The 24299-nt window shown below is 56.5% G+C and overlaps 1 protein-coding gene across 3 annotated transcripts in view; it reads right to left on the bottom strand.

The window, feature by feature from the left end:
• Positions 1 to 2283: 2283 nt before the first annotated feature.
• CTDP1 (CTD phosphatase subunit 1) overlaps positions 2284 to 24299 on the bottom strand; it is a 54954-nt gene continuing 32938 nt past the window's right edge. Inside the window, exons 11-13 of one of the 3 annotated variants that reach the window (XM_026496515.4) lie at positions 23588 to 23747; positions 12501 to 12658; positions 2284 to 2840 (exon numbers count right to left, since the gene is read on the bottom strand). In XM_026496515.4, coding sequence (XP_026352300.3) covers positions 2699 to 2840; positions 12501 to 12658; positions 23588 to 23747 — 460 coding nt within the window. In that variant the 3' untranslated portion in view covers positions 2284 to 2698. Of the gene's footprint in view, positions 2841 to 12500; positions 12659 to 23587; positions 23748 to 24299 lie in introns of those variants that run through there. The other 2 variants (XM_026496517.4, XM_057313316.1) reach the window with 2 other exon arrangements.

Below are 24299 nucleotides of genomic sequence, written 5' to 3' on the forward strand. Positions count from 1 at the left end.
CAGGGTTGTTCTGAAAACATGAAAAACTCGGGACATGAGATCCACTCATAGTCACACAAAACTTCAACATTCTATTTCCCAAGGAAGAAAGAAAAATTTCATTAAATTTCCAGGTTCAGACTTTTCAATGTTTGTAAATAGCCTAAAATTTATTACCTACTTGTACAAAGATTTCTTGTGGACTTAAGAGTTCGGTCTTCAAATTCCAGGAGGAGGGCTGGAGTCTGTTTAAAGGTATTTCTTATTCATTTAGGGCACAGACGCATTGTTAACAGTGACGAGAACACCAAAGGCCACATGACCAGGGGCAGGCCACTGCGGGCACCCCAGGCCCCGTTCCTGCCCAGCTGTCCCACAGGGCAGAGCCCCACTGCAGACGGGCATGTCCCCACGTGGACGTACCTGCTCACGGGCGTGCTGCCAGCCAAGTCACGTCCCAGTGTCAGAGGAAACCACTGCCTGGCAGAAAATTAAGAAACTTGGGGCTGCTGGAGAATCCTGACCAGCATCGTGGCTCCTGGCACACTCTGCTGCTAGCAACTGAACTCAAGACACCGGCTTTCTTCGGGACAACTTGTAGACCTCTGTGCTTTCCCTGCTCACTTGTGCTCACAGTTGGGCCTCGTTTTCCCTCCCGAGACCAGCTTCTCGCGTTCCCAAGGCCTTGGTGTTTCTTTCCTGGTAACACCGGGTCCGGGTCTTTTCTTCAAATTCGACCACTGTCGTTTTCCTGTTGCTTATCGGAGCACTTGCAACACTGTGGCATCTGAGCACCGAGGAATGTCTCCCCGTCTCCCTCTGGGACCCGCAGGTAGGGGCCCAACCGGCTTCTGTCCCCACCCTCCTGGGTGTGCGGAGCCCCACCTGCCGCACGTGAGCCCACAGTGTCTCCAGATGTGACAGTGACCAGCAGCCCAGAACTAGGCCCCACTGCCTTAGTTCACACACTTTTTACTGACAGCGAGCAATGTTGCCAGATACGGAATTAGCACTGAGCCCTTTTAGAACCCGTGGCCTGAGGCCGTTTGGTGTTTGAGGAAGAACTCTCCAGCTTCCAATGCCTCCGTTCTGTGCTAATAGCGTCAGAGAGGCCCCTCCCCTTCCAAGCCCAGCTCCTGGAGACTTCCGTTATTGCTGTTGTAGAGAGCCGAAAATCAACGTGGCTACACTTACCTTCCGGAAAAGAACAAGGCAGGGGTGGTGCCTTAATTATTGGACATCTGCCTGCCCCCCACCCATCCTGCCTGCATGGGAATACTCCCACAATCCCCCTGCCTGTCATCAGAAGTATGGATGGGATCTGAGCATCATGCCCCATTGTGCAAAGACCTACTGAGTGCAACCAGTAGAGAGATAGCCCAAACTCCTGGAGGAGGTTTCAGGTTCTTGATGATGCCCGAGTATCCAGCGAACACCTGGAACCAGCCATACCTGAAGCTCCACCATGGCTTCTCAGACAAGTGAGTAACATAGCAAGATAACCCCACTGCAGCTGTGATTCTGTTACTTGCAAAGAGAGCATGCAAAGCACACAGCCTTAACCTAACACATTACTTCTAGTTCTGTGTCGTCCAGGAAACGGGGAGAAGAGGCTTGCAGAGCTACAGATCCACACTGAAGAAGGTCCCCCTCACCCCCTACGCTAAACCGACGACATCTTTAAGCAACGCCTCGCACTGTTCTAGAGGCTCGCAAACACTTCCTGGGTCACCCACAGCCCAGAGCCCAGGAACCACCGACAGGAAGGGCACCGTAAGGGGCCGTCTCAGAGGCGGCGGCAAGATGAATTTACCCATGGGCAGAGTGGACCAAAGCTCACGCCCAGAGAGCTCTGGACTACAGGACTTGGGAGACAGAGGCCCCCGGCCTCCGTACCAGCTCTCACTGGAGCTGTGAGTGCAGGGGGCCTGTGGGACCCGGACCCCAGCAACAGGGACGATGCAGTCAAGCTGTCTGGGGGACACGCTGTGTGATGAATTCCTCCAGCGTGTCCGACAGGATCAGAGTGGTCTTGCTTTCCGGGGTATCTTAGATGCAATGCTCATCACCCGACAGCTTAGTAACAGCGATCCCCTGCTTTCGTAATGCTCCGGACGGGCTTCTGAGAGGCTCCCCACAAGAATGTAAAGACCAGCCACCACGGAACGGCCTACAAGAGTAAGTGAGCTGTTTTCCCGGCGATGCGCCTAGACTGTCCGACACGCAGTGTTCTCCGCCCCCACAGGCTGCGGGGCAGGCGGGGCAGGCAGGGCGCTCGGGGCCGCGGCGGCTCCTGCTGCAGCACACCAGGGAACCAGCTTACAAAAAAGGAGTTTTATTAAATGAAAGAGAAATCTGCTCGGTGGGTCAAATGCGAAATAGATATACAAAAACTTTACATCTGTGTCCCGGAGGAGGAAGGCCCCGCGCGCCCGCCCGCTGCCCGGCCCCACGTCCTGCCCGCCCGCTCTGCACCAGGCTGCGCGGGGCGCGGCGACATCTTTGGCACACCGCCTCCCGGAACACTGTCCCTTAGAAAAGTAGACTTTCTGTAGTAAAATCTCTAAAAACACCTATTTCTGCAAAATTATGTTTCTGTATGTGGAGCTCTGCAAATATACACGTCTTTCTGGAGAAAAGGAGATATCCGAGGGCCTGCGTGGCCTGGTGCCCTCTGGGGACGGAGCACGAGGCGCGTGTCCGCCCTGCGCCCCGCAGGTCACATGAGGTCGTTGAGCTCCGCCTCGAGTGCCGCGGCCATCTCGTCCGCCTCCGAGCTGCTGCCCTCCTCGTCCTCCCCGCTGGACTCCCCGCTGGACGCGCTGCCGGCATCCTCCTCGGGCAGCTTCCGCTTGTGGCCCCTGCAAGACAGACGTAGACAGTGAACCGCTCATGCTGGGGGCGGGCACGCACAGGGACCCCAGCATGCACGCACGTGTGCACGTATGCACCCTGCAGGAACGCACCAGCACGCACGTACCCCCAGCACCGGCATCCACGAGCCCCAGGACTGACACACCCCAGCACACATACAGGCACTGGCACAAACGCCCCAGCACACTCATACGCACCGCACGCGAACGCACCGGCATGCACACACCCCAGCACGCACACACGTATGCACCCCACAGGAACGCACCGGCATGCACGCACCCCAGCACGCACGCACCCACGTGGCACACACACGCGCAGCTTATCGCTGTCCTTTGGGGAACATCACTGTCCTAGCTTCAGTGCAAAAGCCAGTCCGAGCTGATGGTCAAAGACCATGGGCCCGGCACACCCCGGAGCACGGCACTCGCTCTGTCTATTCCCCGCGCGGCCAGGCTCCACTTTCAGAGGCAGCCCCGCAGCGACAGTCAGCTGTACACGAGGGCGTCACGGGCAGGTGACAGATCACCTCTAACCCTAGAGGACACGGGGAGAGGACAAGGGCTGGACGCTGTGAGCACAGCAGGTGTGACTGAGGACCGGTGGGGGGACCGGAGGGCGCGCGCCTGCTGTCCGGAGCCCCCAGGACCTGGTTTCTTCCCAGAGCTCCAAGAGCCACGAGACAAGAACCAACAGGCAGAGCAGCAGCAGAGAGGCTGGTCTGTCAGAGAAACCGCTGTGCCACCTCGCGGACCTGGAAGCGCGGGCACATCCCAGGTTATCACACAGGGCAGCACACGGTCCACCGCCTCCGAACTCCCCTCTCCTGAGGCAGCGTCAACACAAACTGAAGCGCACGAGAAGTCTTTGTCTGGCAAAGTCACAAACACGAGGTCGGGAGGCTACCTGCAAGACGAGGACACATGTGGCCCGAGCCCTGTAACAGAACAAGCTTTTACAAACTGCTAAGACAATAAACAACCTGTGAGAAACACTCCCAAATCAGAACACAGCAATGGACAGATGAATAAATTCAAAATGGACAGAAACCCTGAAAAAGACCAAGTAAATATAAGTAAGGCACCCGTGTGACGGCTCAGGCTGGCAACAGTGAGCGTGAGGGGCTCAGCATCTGTGGCCGCGGGGCGCGGGCTACATGGCGGGTGCCGGGCATCCATCTGCTGGACTTGAACCCCCGGTCGGGCCCAAACCAGGCACACACGCGGCCTGAGGACACGCTGTCGGGTAACTCAGCAAAGGCTAAATTTTCGACTAGCGAGATATCCTGAAACAAAAGATTTTTTAAAAAGGATTTCATTTATTTATTTTAGAGAGAGCGCACATGCACGTGCAAGTCAGGAGGAGGGAGAGGGACAAGTAGACTCCACGTGGAGCCTGAATCGGGGCTCGATCCCACGACCCCGAGATCACAACCTGAGCTGAAATCAAGAGTCAGTCGCCCAAGCCCCCAAAACAAAAGCTATTTTTAAGCGCACGTATCCTGAGGCCACTCAGATGATGGTCCGTTTGCTGAGTGACACACAGACGCAATGGTTAACCTACTTCACATAAAAACGGCATTGCCCATCTCATCACCATAGCAGGGTATTTTTATCGTTCACACGACTGATAACTACCCCAATAAAAACAGTGTCTCTTGGGGGCACTGCCCAGGAAAGCGTGCGTAGGCCCCCAAACCTACCGCGTAGGAACACATCTTAGCTGTTGGCAAGTGTGGAGGTTGACCAAAATGCCACTGATTTTGAGAAGACCTGGGAAAACACTGGCTGCACCCCGTCCTCCGGGCACCCAGCCCGGCCTCGGACCTGCAGCTGAAGCGCACGCAGGGGGCACGTGAAGGCTTGTCTTCGGTTTCCCCATGCGATCCTGGTTTACCGTCAGGATGTGTTCTTGGTCTTGGGCTTCCCTAGTCACCGTGCGTCATGGCCTGGCTGTGAGCGCACCTCACACTGCGTGGACACACACCATCAAAGCCCTTCTGGGTGTCCTCTGGTTAGCGCAGCAGCCCGGTCTCAGGAAGTGACAAACACGACCAACCTCCCTTGCCTCCTACAAATGGTCTGCTCTTCTCGAAGAGCCCGGCCGCTATCCAGGTTCCCTTTCATCCCTTTGAGAGCTTGAGGCAAAAAAGCAAAGGCAGAGAGTTCCTGCGGACCCGGACGAAGGCCCCCAAGTCCAGGAAAAAGCCAGACCCACTGCTGTGAGGACACGGATCGGGAACCCGCAGAAGCACCTCAGACAAGCCCCCAGGCAGAGGTGGGGGTGCGTGCTGGCGGGACCTGGGGTAGCAGAGGTAGAGCTCGGGGAAGAGCAGGGACCCCCGAGGGCAGGACCAGGGCAGGGGGAGAAGCTACAGACTGCTCGGAGAGTTATCTTTCAAAACAGCCGTCTTACAACGATGATAATTTCTGATAAAATCTTCTGTGAAAAATTTTTTTTTAAAAGATTTTATTTTTCTGAAAGAAAGTGAGAGAGCACAGCAGGGGGAGGCAGAGGGAGAAGCAGGCTCCCCGCCGAGCATGGAGACAAATGCGGGACTTGATCCCAGCACTCTGGGGTCGTGACCTGAGCCGAAAGCAGACGCTTCACTGACGGGGCCGAGGCGCCCCTTGTGAACCTGTCACCTGCACGTGGAGAGCGTCTGGGGCAGAGGCGCCAGTCCTGTTGCTGTGCGTGGCTCACACCTGCGTAGGGCTCACTGCAGAAATCCCCTGTGTTCACGACAACGGGTGAGAACGCCGCTCTGAGTCCTAGCTGCATGGGGCGAGATGTCCTGTAATCTTCATAAAAAGCCCATCATGGGTGGTCGTCATTTCCGTCTGCAGCTGAGGAGACCACGGAGCCAGAGACAGGCAAGCTGACAGCCATGTCCTTGGCGGGCTGGACCCCACACTATCCCACGCGGGGTGGTGATGTGTGCGTCGTACAATCACTGACTTTACTGCAACAGGGTGATCTCGTGTGGGAAAGTGACAGAAGGAGAGAAGACGCGGCGTAAGCAGCCCCATGTTGGGGTGGTCGTGCTGGGCGCTCCCACGGGAGCCAAGCGCGTGGCTCAGGATCAGGGAAAAACGGCCGGTGGCCCAGAGGCTGAGCCTCTCTGAGTCCAAGTATAAAAAGAGATGGACTAAGAATGAGCAAACCTCTTGGTTAAATAACGTGCGGAGAATATTTCTATATACAGCATGACTGTAGTAATTAAAAACCATCTTGGGGCGCCGGGGGGGCTCGGTTGAGTATCCGACTGTTTATTTTGGTGCAGGTGATCTCAGGGTCGTGGGATCGAGCCCCCGGTGGGGCTCTACCCTCAGCAGGGAATCTGCTTCTCCCTCTCCTTATGCCCCTCCCCCAACTCTAAACAATTATCTGAAAAATTGGAAACAGGCCTGAAAGTCATGGTTAATAAACGCCTGTGAATGACACCAACTCCGTCCCCACTAAGCGCAGCGCACAGTACTTGTATTTTGTTGCTCCAACCAACTGCACGGCTGCAGAGAAATGCCTACGGATTTAATTTGGAGAAACTGTAAAGCTTGGAAAATCCTCTAACATTCAGTGTGGAATCCAGCAAGAACATGACAGCAGCATCAACACGTGCACGTTTCCTCCTCGATTTCTGAACGCACACGGGGTTGGAGCACACGCTGGCGCCTCACGTTTGCTGCCATTACGCACACGACAGTTTCTGGACGGCGGCAGACACACACACACGTTGGTGTCTAACCAGCGACCAACAAACAGCATCCACAAAGCATGTATTTTTCAACTTGCCGTTAAAGCAGCTTGTCTTTTTGGCAGGAAGAAAGCAGCCGCAGTGCTGCACGTGACAAGGGCACCATCTCGACTAACGGACCTCTTTCGTGTACGTGCGTGTGTGTGCATGCAGAAACAGCCATGTGCAAGGCTGGCCGAGGCAGCTCCCTTCTCAAATGTGTGCATGGCGTGAAGTCAGCATGGGCACGGCGGGTGTCTTTTCATCTGTGAGGATGCGTGAGGACGGACTGCAGGGAGCCTGCCCTTTGCGGTGAGTGGGGACCCAGGCCATCTGGTCACCTGACACACGGGGTTAGACATGCTCAGGCTACAGGATGACAGCCAACCTCTCCTGCGCTCCCTCTGCGCGGTCATCCTGCGTGGGGCGTCACAGTGGCTGTGTGGAAAAGGCAACCGGCCCAGAGTGTGCAGAACAACAAGGGCTCCAGGCTTAGAGCCGCCTCACCGTCCCCGTCGGCAGAACCCACTCGTTCACGTGCAGGTGTGTCGCGCTCACACTTGAGCTGAAGAGGAAACTCTTCTGTGGAGCCAGGCTTATCAAGCAGATGGGGCAGAAGCCTCCAGGAAAGGGGACTGCGGCAGAGCTGAGGGCGCGTCCCAAGCCACGTACCCAGCGACCGTCTCTGTGGAGAGCCCGTCACAGGGCCTGCTCCAGCGGAAGAGGCGGCTGGGGCGGGAAGCTCAGTGCATCTGACACTGATCGTGGCAAGAACTGCTGGCCCATGTGACCAGGTCACAAAAGGACCAAAACAAAATCCATGCGTCTCACTCTGAGACACGGACAAGCATTAAAAAATGAAATTCTTGACTTGATTCAGTTTTGCTATAATTCTGCACAGAGCTCACGAGCTGACTGTATGTGAGGCTGCGGACGTGGCAGCGTGTGCGGCCGGGTGGGCGGTGCGCCTCCTCAGATCACGACGTGGAGTGCGCTCACGGCTCCTGGCTGCCCGGCCTGACGGTCCGTGACGATCTCTGCTGCTTTCTCGAGAGAGACGCGAGTTCCTGTCATAAAAACCACTGAAGCGAATCTTCACAAACAAAAACCAAGGGAACCCCCACTTTCTGAAGAGCACCCTGGTGGAAAGTCTCAGCAGGCAGCAAGGTCGGCACAGGGGAACCGAGCGACGCGCAGTGTGCAGTCAACACGGAGGCGTCGGGAGAGGACGTTTGCCGAAGGAAAGTTATCAGGACCACACTGGTAGCAAGTGTTTCTGAAAAGCCTGACGACGGAAGTCAGTTCCCGAGATGACTTCTAACTCCCCTCGCGGGCAAGAACAGGAGGGCCACTGACGCCCCTCCTCCACCTCCATGCCCAGTGTCCCAAGTGTCTGGCCTCACGGGCACCATCGTCAGCAGACGTGTGCACTCATGGACGCTCATTTCGACCCCACGACCACCCCCGATGCCGGAGCCGCACCGTCCAGGACCAGGAGGAGGGAGTCCTCTCGCGCTGCCCCTCCTCACGACGGTGTTGTCCTACACATGTTGGGGGGGGGGATCGAGTGGCTGTTTGTCCTCCTTCTGCCTCTCGGCCCTCGCCATGATTGACGGTGGGCGTTCAGCCTCCAAGTGCAGCCGAGCCACCCGCTCCCTCACCACTGCTCACCCGTGAGAGGCACAGATGCTGGTCCGACGAGGTCTGTCTACTCTCGGGTTACCCACCCCACCCCACTGGTCATGCTCGAGTGTCCCGAGTTCTGAGCCCGCCCGTCTCTACTGCCTCCCTCGGCACTCAGCGAGCCCACCCACCGTGATGCTGCAGGACGGGAGCGGTCTCCTGGACTGCCTTCCCCAGTGGCTGCTGCGGGCTCCTCGCACGGACCCCACGTCACGTCGTCAGGATGGATGGCGGACTGACCCGTGTCTCAGCCGGTCAGATACGGGTGCAGACTCATCCCTCAATGCGGGACTGCCCTTCTTTCCGCGTTTTTCCGGTCATTCGTGGTGCATCTACGCGTGCCACGCACCGTTATTACCCGCACGCTGTATGTGATCTCACGTCTTACACAGAAGCTGATGGAAAGAAAGAAAACGCGCAACTTACGGCGCGTCACGCAAACCTTCTCATTTACTGTTTCTTCTGCTATATCTCACTCCTACCGACTGTGTGGTCACTGGCGAATGGCGGCTCTCTGCACTGCAGGCCCCACGGACAGCTCCATACATGTCACACAACTGCTCCTGATATCCGTTAAATGAAAGAAGAAAACCACAAATTCACGCTGCCTGATAATTACATGGTGCTCTCTGCTGTCTGCATGATTCTGAGCTGTCTGGGTCCCTGGCTTTCGGGCTGAAGAGCTCCCTTTGGGATTTCCCATGAGGCAAGCTCGCTCACAAGGAACTCTCTCAGTTCCCAGCCGGGAACGTCCTCATCGCACCTTCACTTTTGACAGAGTTTTGCCTGCTTGATGGTTTTTTCTCGAACACCTGAGCGTGCCACGGTCTCTGACGATAAGCTGGCTGCCGGTCCTGCAGGCGCTCTGGGCGGGTGCTGGCCACGTGTGCCCTGTCTCCGGCTTTCGGCACCTTTACCACGACGTGTCTGGGTGTGGATCTCTGCGCTGACCCTGCTCGGGGTTTGTCGAGCTTTCGGGATGTGTGAAAATGCCTTCCATCCAATTTGGGAGGTTTTCTGCCCGTCCCCTCCAACGCTCCTCTGGCTCCCGCTGTGGGCACGTGAGTGCACATTGCCGCGCGTCTGAGCCACGCGCTACACTGCTAACTCTTCCCTCTGAGGTTCGGCTCGGCCCTCGGGCCCCTGGAGAACGTTCATTTCCCTGCTGCACTTTGCAATGTCGTCCATCCACTTGCTCCTAGTCCCCCGTGCAGCTCCCTCGGTGCCGGAAGCATACTCACAGTGGCCACGTGGGAGTCGCTCTGTGAGCTCCGAGGTCGGGCCACGCTCACCGGCAGCTTCTCTCACCCGCCTCTTCTCCATGAGTGGAAACAGGCATTGTGGTTCCTGTGCTGTAGCGGCTGGCTCTGGCCTCTCCCCGGCCAGTGCGGCTCTGTGTGCCTAGTGACCGGCCGGACCGTTCTGGCACATGAAGATTCCGTCGAGGAGCTTGGCCACGCAGACTCGGCAAGAGGTGCTGCCAAACAGACGCTCATGTGGAGAGCCGGCCCTGCGTTCCCATCATTGCTCACTTCCATGTCTAGTCCCCGTGAACAAGAATAAAATACAACCAGCAACGCACACCTGCCAACTTCTCTGATACAGAAGGAAACAAGGTCCGCAAACTGCAGTCACCTGCGATGGCTGAGGGGAGCCACTGCACCCGACTCTGCTGGGGTCAAGGGTCTGAGCCGTGGGGCAAACCCAGACACCAGGAAGCTCGCGCCACGGCCCCACGTATGAAGTTCAGGAGAAGCAGAGGAAGGCAGGTGGGAAGGAGCACCGTGAGTGTCCCCAGGCTCAGGGACGAGCGGAAGCCAGCTCTGTGGGAGGTAGAGAGCACATCCCATGCAGCAAGCGAAGCATGAGCAAAGTCTGAGGATGCCTTGCTCACCTGGCCTCAGGACCGTCAGGTGTGGCTCCCAGGATGCCGGGTGCGGGATGGTGGCTCAGCCCCACATTCGGTCCTGCTTGTGCTCTGCTGCCCCCACCCCCACCCCCACCGTCACATGTTGGAGAATTCAAGCATCTTGTTGCTATGTTGGCACCTCCTGTTTAGACGACGGTCCCCACAAGACCAGGAGAAACTTCCAAGCTGGATGCTGGATGTCCCCGCCCCATGCAGGCTGACCACAGAGATGCAGGAGACCCAGCCCCTGGGACGAAAACCACGTTGCTCCCCTGGCCTCCAGTCCAGAAGGCCAGCACCCAAACCACATCACAGGAAAACTCTTTCCGACAAGCCCTGGTGCCTGTCGTTTGTGGGCGGGCACACGAACCAGTAAAAATGAAGAAACAAAATTCGATGTGCACTCTTGGGCTCGGTGGCGCACGGGGCCTCAGTCTGCCGAACGACTGCAGCCACCGCCCCTCGAAGAGAGGACACTCCCAGTGGGTTCTGGCCAGGCCTCTCTGAGTCTCAGTGAGAAATGCCTGAATGTTTTACTTGACAGAGAAAACAAGAGCAGAACCAGAGCACGCTACAAATCAGCAAGGAGACGTCACGCGTCCCACGCACCAGCCAGCACCTGGATGTGGGTCCAGGTTCTCACAGTGGGTGGGAGGCCGGCTCCCAGAGACCCTAGGGGAACCCCTGCACAGACATGAAGACCCAGCCCAGCACAACGATTGTGCAAGGCTTATCATCACCCAACGCGGAATTTTAAACAACTGGCTCCTCAAACAACCAAACGGCACTGCATCCTCCGCTCTGGAAAGCTCTGCTGCATGAAGGGCAGGACGGTGAGAGCACGGCGGGAGGCGGCTACGTCTTCCTGCTCCACAGCACGGCTGCACGGCTGCTTCCCTTCTCGGAGTAAAATCCTACGCACGGAGCCACGAGTCTCTGCCCTCTCTCCGTCTGCTGCTAGAATCTCCAGCCCAATCCTGTTTTGTCACTGCGCTGCTCAAGTACACCGAACTCTTGAGGTGTTTACTCACCCACGGCACGTCTTAGGGTCAGACCAGACGGACTGCGAACGGACTCCGTGGTTCAAGAAAAGAGCCCCCACGCAGAGGGAGAGCCCAATTACAGGGCGAGCACGTGCGTGTGCAGTCTGTGCCGGCCCCGATTCACTGGCTGACCCGCAGCAACCCGAGGCGGCACCACCGATGCCCCTGTTTCAGAAGAGGAAACTGAGGCCGGGAGGTTCGAGGGCCGGCCCACCGCGTGGCTGGGAGGAGGTCTTGAGACATGGCTCTTAAACCCAACACGTGGGACGCGCGTCTGCTCGCTTCTCATTACGGAGGTCGGTTGGGGGGGGGGGTGTCCTGCTGAAGCACCCGAGCCTGGCGTGAGCAGCCTGGGCTCTGACGGGCAGTGCATCAACCCTGCACGGCACGCGGGGCAGAAGCAGGGGGAGAGGTCCTCACCGCGGCAGATGGCAGGGGCCCCCGCCAACACTGTGTGCAGACAGAGCTGGAGCAACGCTGTCTCACTTCCGAGGGACACAGCTTCCTCCCGGGACTACTGTGCCCCCTGCTCCACTGTCCGGCCAGCGACAAGAAGGCATTTCCTGATGCGCAAAGTTTGTCCCCGGAAGCTTCTGGAAGATGCACCCACTCCACCAAAATGAGAGAACAAAGATCGAACTGTTGGAGCTGGGAGGCAGTGACTGTAACCTGGAGGCGGTGAGGCCAGTCCCAGCATGCAGCTCAGGGACACTCAGGGACAGCAGCTCTGGCTTCGGGCGGGACTGAACTGAGCCGCTGGGGTGGGAAGACTTAGTGGCAAAAAAGAAGGAAACTGGGCGAAGACAACATGAGGTGATTATCAAATCCAAGTGAGACAAAAAGATGCTGCAGAGGAGAATCCTAGCACGTCATCCAGTCCAGGAGAGGACTCGGTCACACGGTCAGCGCTGGTGGGGAGGCTGGCGCGGCCAGAGCGCACACCACCCACTGACGGGGGCCGCGGACCACCACAGCAGGGCGTGCGGGAAAGTGGGAGCTGTGCCACGATGTGCTGGCCACGGTGCTGCCTTGCCCTCGGCTCAGGGCTGGGTACCGCGGCTCCTGCGGGGTTCCTACTAACAACACGCACGAAGCGCTCTCCCAAGGGGAACAGCTAGATTTCCACAAGGAGTAACTGAAACCACGAAGACTTCGATAAGAATTCACATCACCGTGAACGAAACCTTCTGAAAATGCGAAGCCTTGAGGACTCCGTTCTGTGACTGCAGCACACCTGCAGCCATCACCTGGCCTGTCCCCTCCCCCCGGCACGCCCCCTCACCTGGGCCCCCGGCTGCCTGCGGTGGTCCTCTCACTGCACGGCATGGCCTCCAGCGTGGCCTGGGGCTCCCGGGGTGGGGGCCGCTCCTGCCGCTCCTCCTCTGGCCTCTTCTTCTCGCTGTCGCTGTCGTCACTGCCCTCTCCTAGGATGTCATCCACCTGGCAGGGGGTGAGTGACAGTCAGTGCAGGAACACACCCACCTCCCATCCCATGTCCCGTGGCCCCGGCCGGTCCCAACCACATGCACATGCTTTCAGTGCACGGGCTGCGCGTCTAGTCCTGCCCTGGGCCGAGTCCCAGGGTCTGCGGCCACCTGGCCCTTCCAGCCGCACGGCACCAAGGGGCACAGAGCAGGTGCACGAGGAGGAAGAGGGAAAGCCAAGAAGGCCCAGGCCGCCACTCCTGGGATCCCAGGACCCCACACGTGACCCTGGTACAGGTAACCCGGAGAACCGGACGGTCACTTCTTGGCGGCATGATTCTAATGGGGGTTTTCTTGCTAGTGTGCGAATGAACTTTATGGTGAAGAATCAGAGGATTCTGTTACAATGCTCATGATCGATGAGCCACACAGAACGACTGCTATCAGGACGTGCTCTGGAGTCTTGGGGTGGGGGCAGCTGCTGCCGGCGGGGTCCCAGCCATGTCCGGGGTGCTTGTTCTTTCCCACAGGCCTCATGCTGAACCATTCACGGACATGCCAAGTGAGGGTGATGGAAACTAATAGCCAGGGGCCCGAGAGTCGACCCTCCCCGCCCCCCTATAGCCCAGGGCAGGCCTGCTTCTGGAGGCCGAGCGCCAGGGCCCCAGGCCCCCAGGGATGCCCACCAAGGGAGGCTCCTGCGGCTCTCCCACCAGCATAGCTCCTAATACCCGTTCAGTCAGAAGGGGCCGTTACATCAGATTTGGGGTGTGCCTGGACACAGATGATGGAGTTAGAGTCGGCCTTCCACCTGTCAGACCTCGGTCTCTGTGCCTTTCTCTCAAATTCACCCTGGTCCTCTAACAAAGACACTGGAGAACAACAGAGATCAGGCAGAAAGGAGAAAATAAGGCACGGGAGGTTACCCACTGCACCAGGATAGAAATGTCCCCAGTGCTTTGGATTTCTGGGCACCTCCGGTGACATTTTTGGAACACTGCTCTTTTCTCAAGAAGCAATGTCCTGCTGGCACAACTGACATTGCGATCTTTCTTTGTTCTAACTCAATGTGTGACAGAAAAATCGCAGGTCCTCCATCAGGTGGGTGGGCTGGGGACCCCGCAGTACACGGCAGTACAGCCAGCCTCTTCGTAGAGCGCGTGTGGTCTGGGTGGTCAAGCCCGGACAGCAGACGTTCACAGAAGTAACTCCCAGGCTCAGAAGCTCTGCTTCAAGGCCTCTGTAACTTCCCCAAATGTATGTACCCTGAGAAGTGCCTAACGACCTTTCAGGACGTTAACATCGACTTATTTAAAAAAGGTGCGAGGCGGACACTAGCGACCACACTAACTCGTGCATTCCTTGAGTCCTCGGTAGCACGCATCAGAGCTGGAGACGTTTTTTCCCCTCAAAATATATACGCAGAAAAAGCAAACAACAATGTCAAAAATCCTATAAGTCAACATAAGTAAGTCTTTATGACCTCGGAGTAGATCGTTATGTAACAAGATTATCTGATCTGTAGAACAGTAAACTGAGATGTGTTTATTGGTCTCTGTCCCTCTGTCCTGACTCAGAGCTCCTAAGCCCCTTGCATTTTCCCAGCGGACAGTGACACATTTTTTTCCACTGAGGCGAGTGTAGGTGGGCTCTGGACAGGGCTGGTCACTGGTCAGGAGACCAGCCAGAGCAGAAGCCTGGAGCCTGCAGCCCCACCCCCTTCCTCCAGGGAGGGGAGGGGGCTGGAGACTGAGTACGGGGCTCTGGGCGCTTCCACATACTGGCAGGGTGGCCCACCCCAGCTCCACGGGGACAGAAACTCCTGTGCTCGGGACCCTGTGGACCTCACCCTGTGTGGCTCTGTGGCTATTCACCCGCGTCTGTCATGTTCCTTATTACATAATAAGCCACTGAAAGTAAGTAAGTGCGGGAGCAGCCCTGGCAAAGGATGGAGCCCCAGCAGCGGGTTGCGGGAACCGTGATTCACAGCTGGCTGGTCATCCGCAGGGGTGACAGGCCGGGACCCCCCCCGTGTGCCTGGCGTCTGATGAGGGGGAGTGTGTGAGTGCAGGTGGTGTCAGAGCTGCTCGCTGTGACCCCCACACAACTGGGCAAGAACAGACGAGTCTCCACGGCCTTCTGTCGGTCCACTTCGCAACAGGGACTTAAGAGCCACCAGGTGTGAGGGCACCGTTTTCCCAAATGCCAGCCCACACGCTGCAGGGAAGCTGGGCTGGCTGCAGCCAAGGTGAAAGCTGTCTGTGGGAACCCTGACGGTGCACTCACAGCGGCTTTCAGGCGTTTTGAACTTGGAACTACAGGGATGTTATGGCAACTTAAACATTCAATTAAAAAAATCCATTAATTCAGAAAGACCAGGTTTTCAGCTTATTTCAGAAAACGCAGAAAGGAAGAAAGACAGATGTTTTTAACTCACAAAAACGGACTTCTTCCCATGGACAACTGGGTGGTGCCCTCTAAGGAAGCTCCCAGCAGAGCTGGCCAGCTGCAGCCCCTCCTGACAAAGGGCCAAGTGCATGGCCTCCCGCCCCGCCCCCCGCCAGCTCCTCAGCGCGTTCAGGGACAGGGCCGCTCACTCCTCGCCTCCTCAGCATGGGGCACCCCCACAGGCCCCATGAGCTGCTCTGCATGGACCGCGAGGGCACAGGCACACCTAGTTACAAAGCCTCTGATGGATAAAGGGAGGGGGGTCCCAACGCAGAGCAGCTTCGACCCTAGGGCATCAGTCACTCCCACACTGACCTCAGTGAGAATACAGAAACAGCCACGTCAGTGAAGCATAATCATCACGTCACTGTCAGGGCTTTAAACTACACACAGGGTTTGCCCCTAAGCCAAATGCATTTAACAGAAAGCACAGAGTTTAGTAAGAAGTTAGGGCATTCTCACTTCAGCACTGTACTTAATTGGTTGTATTTATTCTATGTTGATGAGCAAACCTATTAGAATATTCTTTTAAATTTTCCTCTGAAAATACTTCAGGCCTTTAACTCTGCATCATACCTTTTCAAGACAAAAAAAAAAAAAAAAAGAATTGAAAAAATCAGTTATTTTAAACGTGACCACCAAAGTACACAACCACAGCCTCTCAGAGACCGCGAAGTGACCGGGAAAGTGTCAGCACTGCCTGCGAGCAGGAGTCCGGTCGCTCGCATCAGCGGACACCTAACCCACGCACACGTTCGTTGGGCCAGCTGTTCGGAAGATTCAGAACAACATTCTGCACGGCCAAACTCAAACCGTGGACACACATTAAAGTCTGGCCACATCTACATTACGCTTACGCTGGCTCTTCCTCACTCGGCTTTACTCCTATGAAAGGATCTGTTTCAGAACAAAAGACATCTTTCCAGGGCCTTCTCTTACACAAAGGTAACCCAGCTGTTTGAAAACCAGTAATGTGTAACAAATTATTTACTTTTTAAATAATATTTAAAAGATGTTAGGGTAAAAATTTTAGAATCTTAAGGAAAAATCTAAAAGTACGTGAAGAGAAAAACAAAATTCATTTTATACTGAATTAACGACTGAAATCTCTCAAAGGGCCAACACGGATCACATCGAATGCACTGGAAAACATTCCCATCGCCTCACTTTGGAAGACGCAGGGCCATGGGGATTATGGACTCCTCACCGCCTCTGCCTGTGGAGATGGAAGACAGCTAAGCGGGGAATGGTGAGAGGGAACAGAAACGCACCCCGGGCTGGAAAAGCAAACTTCCCAGTCACTCCCTGTAACAGGCATCCTTCTCCCTTGATTAAACTGGAAATGTGTTTAGACACGTTAGAGATTACTTTCTCCAAGGAGGACGCGGAGAAAAGGGGACAGATGCACTGCTGCCCAAGTCCACCCACACCTATAAACTCACAGCAAAGCCGAGAAAAAGCCTGCTGCTCCCTCTGCTGCAGTGGCCTGGGAGCCTGCAGGCAGCGAGAAAACACTCGGGCAACAGTGCTGATGGCCGTGGCTTCGGGCCAGCAGTGGGCTTGTCGTAATTCCTTCGGCCATGGCCTCCTGCACAGACTGAGCTGGCCGAGCCTGCAGGACAGGCACTCTAGGACACGAGAAATAAATTAGGACGTGTCCCCATTTCACTTTCCTATTAAAATGCTGTTTTCACATATTATCTTCAATCTCAAGCATTTTTTCTAAAGGCTAATATATGTTAATTATCTCAAGATATCTGAAAAGTTCGTAACATCGATTGCAGAGCTGCCTGCTTACTAAAACAAAACACAACACCATTCTAAGACACACAAGAATTCTCGTGGCGGCTTTTTGGTACAATAACTTTGGGAGGCCTGCCAACCCACGTAAATCCCTGAATGTTACAAATGTATCTGTTGGTCCACAGTACCAGCTCCAAACAGAAGCATGTGAACAGAAGGGTCACTTGGCCAAGTTACGGAGGTGTCCCCGCCCCATGTCCGTGCCTGATTACCGTCGGAGGAAGAAAGCCCAGGCGGCACGACCGCGAGGCTGCTCAGGACGAACACGTGTAAATGAGGTTGCACGGCACGGCTGACCACTGACGGGGCTGAAGACACAGGAAGACACGCAGGCCGACAGGAAAGCAAGCAATTAAATCCTTACAAGCGCTTACTGCTCATAAAATGTGCACATAACACCTAGGATTAGAGACTCATGTGACCAAGCCTCAAATAACTCTCTGAACCACCTCCGGCAGTCTCTTCTGGGCATCTGTGTGCCAGTGAACACTGAGTCCTACCACACGCCGTCCCTGCACCCCTGCCGAACATGCACACAGGGGCCCCTTCACTCGCAAGGCCCTCCTCGAATGCAAAGCTTCTCCACACAGTGTGCTGTGGTCCTGGGGAGACGGGAGCCAAGAGGAGACACAGAGTGTGGACGTCACTCTGCTTTATGAAATTCTACGACTGGCCAGACTGGTCTGCAGCATCAGAAACCAGTAAACGTATGCTTTTGACCAAGTTCTGAAGGTTTTCAGCCATCATTCCTCCAAGTATCTGTCCCACACCAATGTCCTCCCCTTCTTGGGAATTCCAACCACGCACGCACACACACGTGCGCGCAAGCGGATGCTGACTGGACATCCCCGTGGCTCTGACCACGGCCCCCGATCTGTTTTCTGGCTTGTCTTCAGGGTAGTTTCTGCAGCACTTTTCATGGGCTCTTTCCTCTCGGCCTCCACTCTATCAGGGGCATGTCAGGGCAACGTCAGGGACTCTGCTTAGCGTGTGTCTTTCCCAGCTCTGAAATCCCTGTTGCCTGCTCTTTAGCGTGCGCACTCCCCACAAGGCTGCACGCCTCTGCCCAGGGAGCACAGCCACCGAGCAGCTCTTATAGAGCTGGTCTCATAACCCCGACATCTGGGCTGGCTTGGGGTGGGCGTCTGCTGCCACTCGCTCAGATTGTGCCTGGACACTTCCAACAGGACATCCTCTTTGAGCTTCTGGAGAACGCGGGTCTGTTCTAGCGGGCGATCAGCCTGCTTAGGGTGGGTAAGGAAAAGTTCTGCCTCGCCTTCTGTGGACTGCAACATGAACTGTATGCCTTTGTGATGCTGTCTGTTCCACGGCCTCTTGGGATCTGTTCCACGTCTGCTCTCGGAGGTGAGCCTGGGGCTTGGGTTGGCTCCCACACAGAGTTGGGGTGCCCCTCTCTCAGACAGCCCCGGAGCGGTTGCACAGTATGGTAGGGCTGGGGCTACCCACGGGACAAACAGGCAGAGAAAGGTGCCTCCATGTTCTCTGGGCCACAGACTCCTGTCCCCAGACCCTCTGCATTTTGGGTGCCTGCCCCAGGGCAGAGCTGGGGGAGAGATGCCCCCACCTCCAAATAAGGAAGGGCAAGAGCTAGGGACACAGAATTTGGAAAATGCCAGAAAATCCACGACTACGCTCACTCTTCCCTGCTGCACCCATGCTGACTCTCAGGAACCTGTCTGCTCTTTTATTTTTTTCCTTCCTTAAAAAGTAAGCTCTAGGCCCCACGTGGGGTTTGGACTCACGACCCTGATCAGGAACTGCAAGGTCTGCTGACCGAGTGGGGCCCTCCTCTCTCTGTTCCGTGGACGTCAGCTGCAGGTACAGGGGAGGCTGGGGGAGGCTGTGGCGGGGGTGACCCACCTGGGCTGGCACGGGTTAGCGACGGTTTGCTCTTCCTCCCGCCGAGACGCTGCCCTGCCCTTCTCCAACGTGTGCGAGCAGCATCGCTCGCTGGTCCCTCTCATCACTTACGGCTGACGCCTCACCTCCTGACCTGACTCTAAGCAACGTGACAGTCAACTCTTCCCCTTCAGAACAGACTGTTGCACGTTTTAACTTGAAGGGTGACCCCTTCTTTCATTTTGGAGCCACAGCCCACGCATCCCACACGAAAACTGCTCATCAGCCTGTGAACAAACGTGGCGAGAACTCCATTCTGTACGTTCCTTGTGTGTCTGCCCAAAACGTAAACACACGTGAACAAACCTGACCCCTGGGAACACCACGCTACAATAAACATACCGCCTCTGGGAGCTGACGCCTTGTGAAAAACCCCCCACGGTGTTGAAGACGCCCCTAACCCTAAGAACCATAATTTGGGCAAAACAGTATGAACGCGTTACCAACAGCAGCACGAGCTACGACAGGGCTGCAGCCACGCCTCGTGCGCCCCCTCCCCCAAGCTGGAGTCCGCAGTAGCTTCTGGAATAAACCTGCTTCATCTCAACACTTTGAAGCCAACAGAAAATGTGCCTGTTTTATTCCAAATACAATTGCAAAACAGTATTTGCTGCCAGACGGGGCAGACCTGACATCAGGGGTGGGAAGAGCAACTGTGTGAAGATTTTCCCAACGCACGAGTCCCACACCGAGTACAGCTTCGAAGCCACAGGGAAAACGTGGTGGTGTGCGGCACCCGGCCGAAACCGCCACCGGGCAGCTCCCCAGCACCGTGTGAACCCTCTGGGAGCCGATCGAGCGAGTGAAGCTGTGCGCGTGGACGGATGCGGGTGCGCGTGCGTTTTGTGGGATCACCTCTGACTCTCCAGACAACGGCACACCCACGCCGGAGACCCCACCTCCTCTCCAGAAGGGTGTCACCGTATTCAAGCAGGAGACGAGGCGTGCGTTCACTGTGCTTACAGATGGTGCTTATTCATCTGAGGCAAACCTACAACTCTGACACAACCAAAGCAGCCACACTACAAAACAAGGCTCGCCACCTTGCGCATCACAGAACCTGCCTCTGTGCCAGGAGGAAACTGCTGTCCGCGGTGTGAACGCCTGTCTGAACCACAGCAAGCGGTGATCGTGGTCACGGAGTCTCGGCAAAAAGCTCTTCTTGGTGTGAACCACGATCCACAAAGTGTAACCATTTGGCACCAACGGGACTAAAAACTGAAATAATCACCCTGGACGTGCATATACGGCAGTCCCTCCGTCACCCACGCTGTGCTGCAGAGCCCCAGTGGACGCCTGAGCCCTGTAAGTGCGTGTCCAGGACAAAGCCGGGCCGACAGGGAAAGGTCACCAGTAACTGGTAGTAAAACAGAACGATCACAGCGACACGCTGCTTGTAAGACGCGTGCGAACGTGCTCGCTCAGGGCATCGCACCGCCTCTCACCACGCCGCGCCCACCCTTCCTCTTCCTGTGGAGACACGAAGGGGGCGAAGGATGTGGGCGTGTGATGTAGCAGGAGGCCGCTACTGACCGTCTGACCATACGTCCGGAGGACGACCCCCAGCCTCTGGAGCAGGGCTGGCCGCAGGTACCCGAGCCTGCAGAAAGCAAACCCCTGGATGGAGGTAGGGGGGCTGCAGTGCTGTCAGTACTCTCTGGGAACAGTGCACAGAAGAGTCTGTCTCAGACCCTGGTTTGCAAGGATGCTTGGTCTGAGATGCCAGCATAATGCCTGGTGCATGACAAGGACAACAGGCCAGGGGCAGGCCCTGCAGCACCCAAAACACCTCGTCACTGGTGAGACATGCCTCTAGGGACTTGAGCTGAGCTGCGTTTACAGAGATACTCTGGCAGCAGGACAAAGGAGGGACAGAAACAAAGAGGACTGCGGCTGTTGGGGGCTGGGAGAGGCGTCTGGTCCCACACACAGGGCCTCCGAAAGACACGCTGCGGGACACCCTGGCTGTGGAGCACCTGTCAAGGCGGACTGCAGCCCGTCGGAAGAGCCCCCTCTGGCGGATTCAATGAACACAACTATAGTAAGATGGAGTGATTGCACAGGTGAGCACAGGGGCGGCAGGGCAGGGCGGGGACCTCCCGCCGTGACACAGCTGAGTAAGCTCACATTTCTCGATCCTAATTCCCAGGACCCTCCATTTACTGAACTAGTAAGAGAACTGCCTGACGTGTACAGAATTATGCCAGAGGGCCTGAGGTAGGTCTCACAATTCCTAGGACCTAACTGTATTTAAAATAAATGTTTTTGCCAGACAGACCACTGAAGGAACTCATACAAACGACATTTTGTTTCTCAACTGAATGTTCTTGATAAATCCAAGAACAAATGCACAAAAAGCAGGCCACCTAAGTCAGGTCGCCAATATGTACAAATTTCTACAGAAACCAGGATGACTCTGGAAAAGCAATCCACCCTGAATTATCTCAAAAGAACAAGGGCCGCTAGAAAACAAAACCAGTCTGACATGCTGCTGGTGGAAACATGACCCCTTTCTATCACAACCCACTCCAGTTTTTAGGAAGCTTCCTGGGATTCTCTCCAAACATTTCAAAATTTCCTACAAGCCTCACCCTCCCTTCCGTCCTTCCTTCTACTCTAATGATAAGACCTTGGGGTCCCTGCCTTGCAGACGGGGGTGCTCTCTGAAGCCTGCACGTGAGGCACGATCGTCACACAGCTCCTCGTCTTGCGGGGTCTGCTCTCTCCTCCCGATCCAGAGCTGCGCGAGTGCGGCACACCGCAGGAGACTCAGCGAAGCGGATGCGGGACTGAGCGTCACTTCTTCAAGCTCACGGAGCAGGGCCCCAGGACCGGTGTCCGCTGAGGCAGTGTGCCTGCTTTCCAGCAGCACTCTGGGAGTGCGTCTCCTGCCACCCGGACGTGTGGGCATTTCAGAAGGGGACACGTGGCGACAGCACCTTCTGACACCGGGGTGTCCCTCCTGTCAGGGGCACACTCTGTCCAGGACGTCCCCATGTGGCCCGGCACGGAGCTGCTCTGAGACGACCCGCGGCTGCTGCATCACCAGCTCAGCCACACCCAGCAGCCAGGGACACGGGACTGTCTGTCCAGTCTCGGCTGCCTGCTGTCGCTCCCAGGGACCTTTTCTGCTCCGGACAGAACTGCAGACAAGAGGGACCCCGTCGTAAATGGTCTTGGCCATGCACGTTCTCTTCCCTGCTTCTCAGCTTCCGATTTCTAAACCCTGCGGCGTGTGGCCCACCGTGCTCCCCAAGAACGGGGAACCCTGGAAGAGGAGCAGGGGTGGGGGGTCGGCTCGGGCCGCCACCAGCCAGGGCGCCCAGCGTCAGCGCCCAAACGCAGCTGCGGTCTCCCTGGCAGGGCGCGCGGGACCTGGGTCGCACGGCACAGCCTAGTGCTCACCAGGTCCAAGCCCAAGACCGCCCTCGCCCTCCACACCCCTGCTGCTGAGGAGCCAGACGGGAGGCCTGCAGGCTAAGTTTCCTCTCTCAGAATGCCAGAAGCTGTGTCGAACACTTTCACTTCTCGGTAAGATTCCAATCCGCTCTGACATGAACAAGCGCCGCAGTCACTGTCCCCACCTGACACTGAGGGTGTGTCTGCAGGGCGGCCAAGACGGCAGGGGACGCCAGTGCCAGCGGCCCCTCCCCAGAGTTCCCCCGGGCTCAGCAACTCCCTTAAACAAGTAGCACTGAGGAAACTTGTTTGGAGAAAACATTTTTATGAAACAAAGATCAGCACGTACACCAGCTAATGTTCACAAAATGGCAAAAAGCGGAATTCAGCACATCTGTAAACAAGGTTCAACTGTCATCTGGTAAACCAGCGTCTGAAGACGAGAATCGGAGCTGCTGGTGAGGTTCTGCGCCGAGTGTAACCACTGACATTTTCCCGCTGCTGCTGAAAATACACTACAACGTGGTCTGCTATGTGCGCATCTTCCCAGCGGTCGCGACGGACACAGAGCGTGCCGTGGTGCCAGAGCAGGAAGTGAGGCCGCCGAGGGGCCGGCCAGCGCACGGCTTCTGTCCCAAGCAGAGGCCGGCTGGGAGCGCCAAGAAGGTGCCACGCGCACCCGGATGCATGACGGGTTTTCTGCACTGAGGCTGCACGACCCACCTACAAACAAACGGAGACCCCACAGGCAGCGGGACCCTTCTCTCAAGGGCGCCGGCCTAGGGCAGGGGTGAGGGCCACAGGGCCTAGGGCTGGCGGGACCAAGGAGGGGCTGACATGTGAGCTTCGGTCATTTCTAAAGACGACCCAGGGGAAGACAACAGACTGACTTAAAAAATCATCTGCAGCTTAGCACTGGAGGTTCTGAAAGAAAAGCCCCACCATATTTAGTCTCCAATTCAAAATGGATTCAGGGCCCTATTATCCTTATTCCCACAATTACACATTTGAAAAAAACAAAAACCCCACCGATGTGGCCTAAAACCATTTAGTGGTGTAACGATAAAATCCTGCAACGAACTGCCGGCCGTGACCCGGGCAGGTGGCCATCGAGGGTCTCCCGCGGGCAGTGCAGGCCGCCGGCAGCCCCGGCCCCACCCGCCCGAGGCCGGGCCCTCGCCAATGACGGGGGCGAGGACTCGCCCGTTGGCCCCACCGGTGGGTCACAGCCGGGCTTTCCAGCATTGCCGATGCCCTGACGCGTCACTCAAGGCCGCCGCACATCTCTCGGTGGAAGCGTCCCTGGGAAACCAAGGGTGGTGCGTGAGCGCGGTCCGCGCCCTGCCCCCGGCGCGCTGGCGCCCGCGGGCCTCACCTCTTTGTCCATACTCTCTAAGTCCTCCTTACACAGCGTGTACAGCGGCATAGTCTCTGACATGCTGGGCTGTCGCTTCCGTCCACTGGGGCCAGGCTGCTCTCCGGGTCGGCTATCTGGCAGCTCCTGAGCAGGCATCTGCCGCGGCGGCTGAACCACTCTGAAATGAATGTCATAGTCCCGCATGAGGAAAGTCACTTTGAAGGATGCCTGGCTCTTGGAGCAGGTACATAAACACACACACAGAGAGCATTTTAGTTACGAAAAACCACCTACTCTCGACAGCACCTACTTATGCTTTCTCAGAGCGGACGCCCTAAATCCGACGATGCCTCCTCCTGCTGGAAGCGAACACCTACCTTCTTCCGTCAACAAAACACCGCTGCATTTGGTTCCCTCATTTTAGAGCAAAGGGCAAAATGTGAAGAGCTAGCGAACCATTTCCTAGAAACCAGCAGGAAACGTTATTTATCCTCAAATACGGTTAAGCAATCCATAAGACTTTTAAAACAACATAAGCCAACAAACCGTTTCTATCCCAATTCTCCAGAACCGAAAGCATGGGCGGCGCTAAGCGGCAGGTGCACGGGGCTGAAGTCAGTCGTCCTCCGAAGGGCAGGGGAGGCCATTCGGGACGATGTGTGCACAGTTCCGTTAAACGGGCAAATATTAACACAACAACCGGCGAGCGTGTCAGCAATGCTCTTCCCTG

The sequence above is a fragment of the Ursus arctos genome, unplaced genomic scaffold (genome assembly GCF_023065955.2).
Source record: "Ursus arctos isolate Adak ecotype North America unplaced genomic scaffold, UrsArc2.0 scaffold_17, whole genome shotgun sequence".
Classification (NCBI taxonomy): domain Eukaryota; kingdom Metazoa; phylum Chordata; class Mammalia; order Carnivora; family Ursidae; genus Ursus; species Ursus arctos.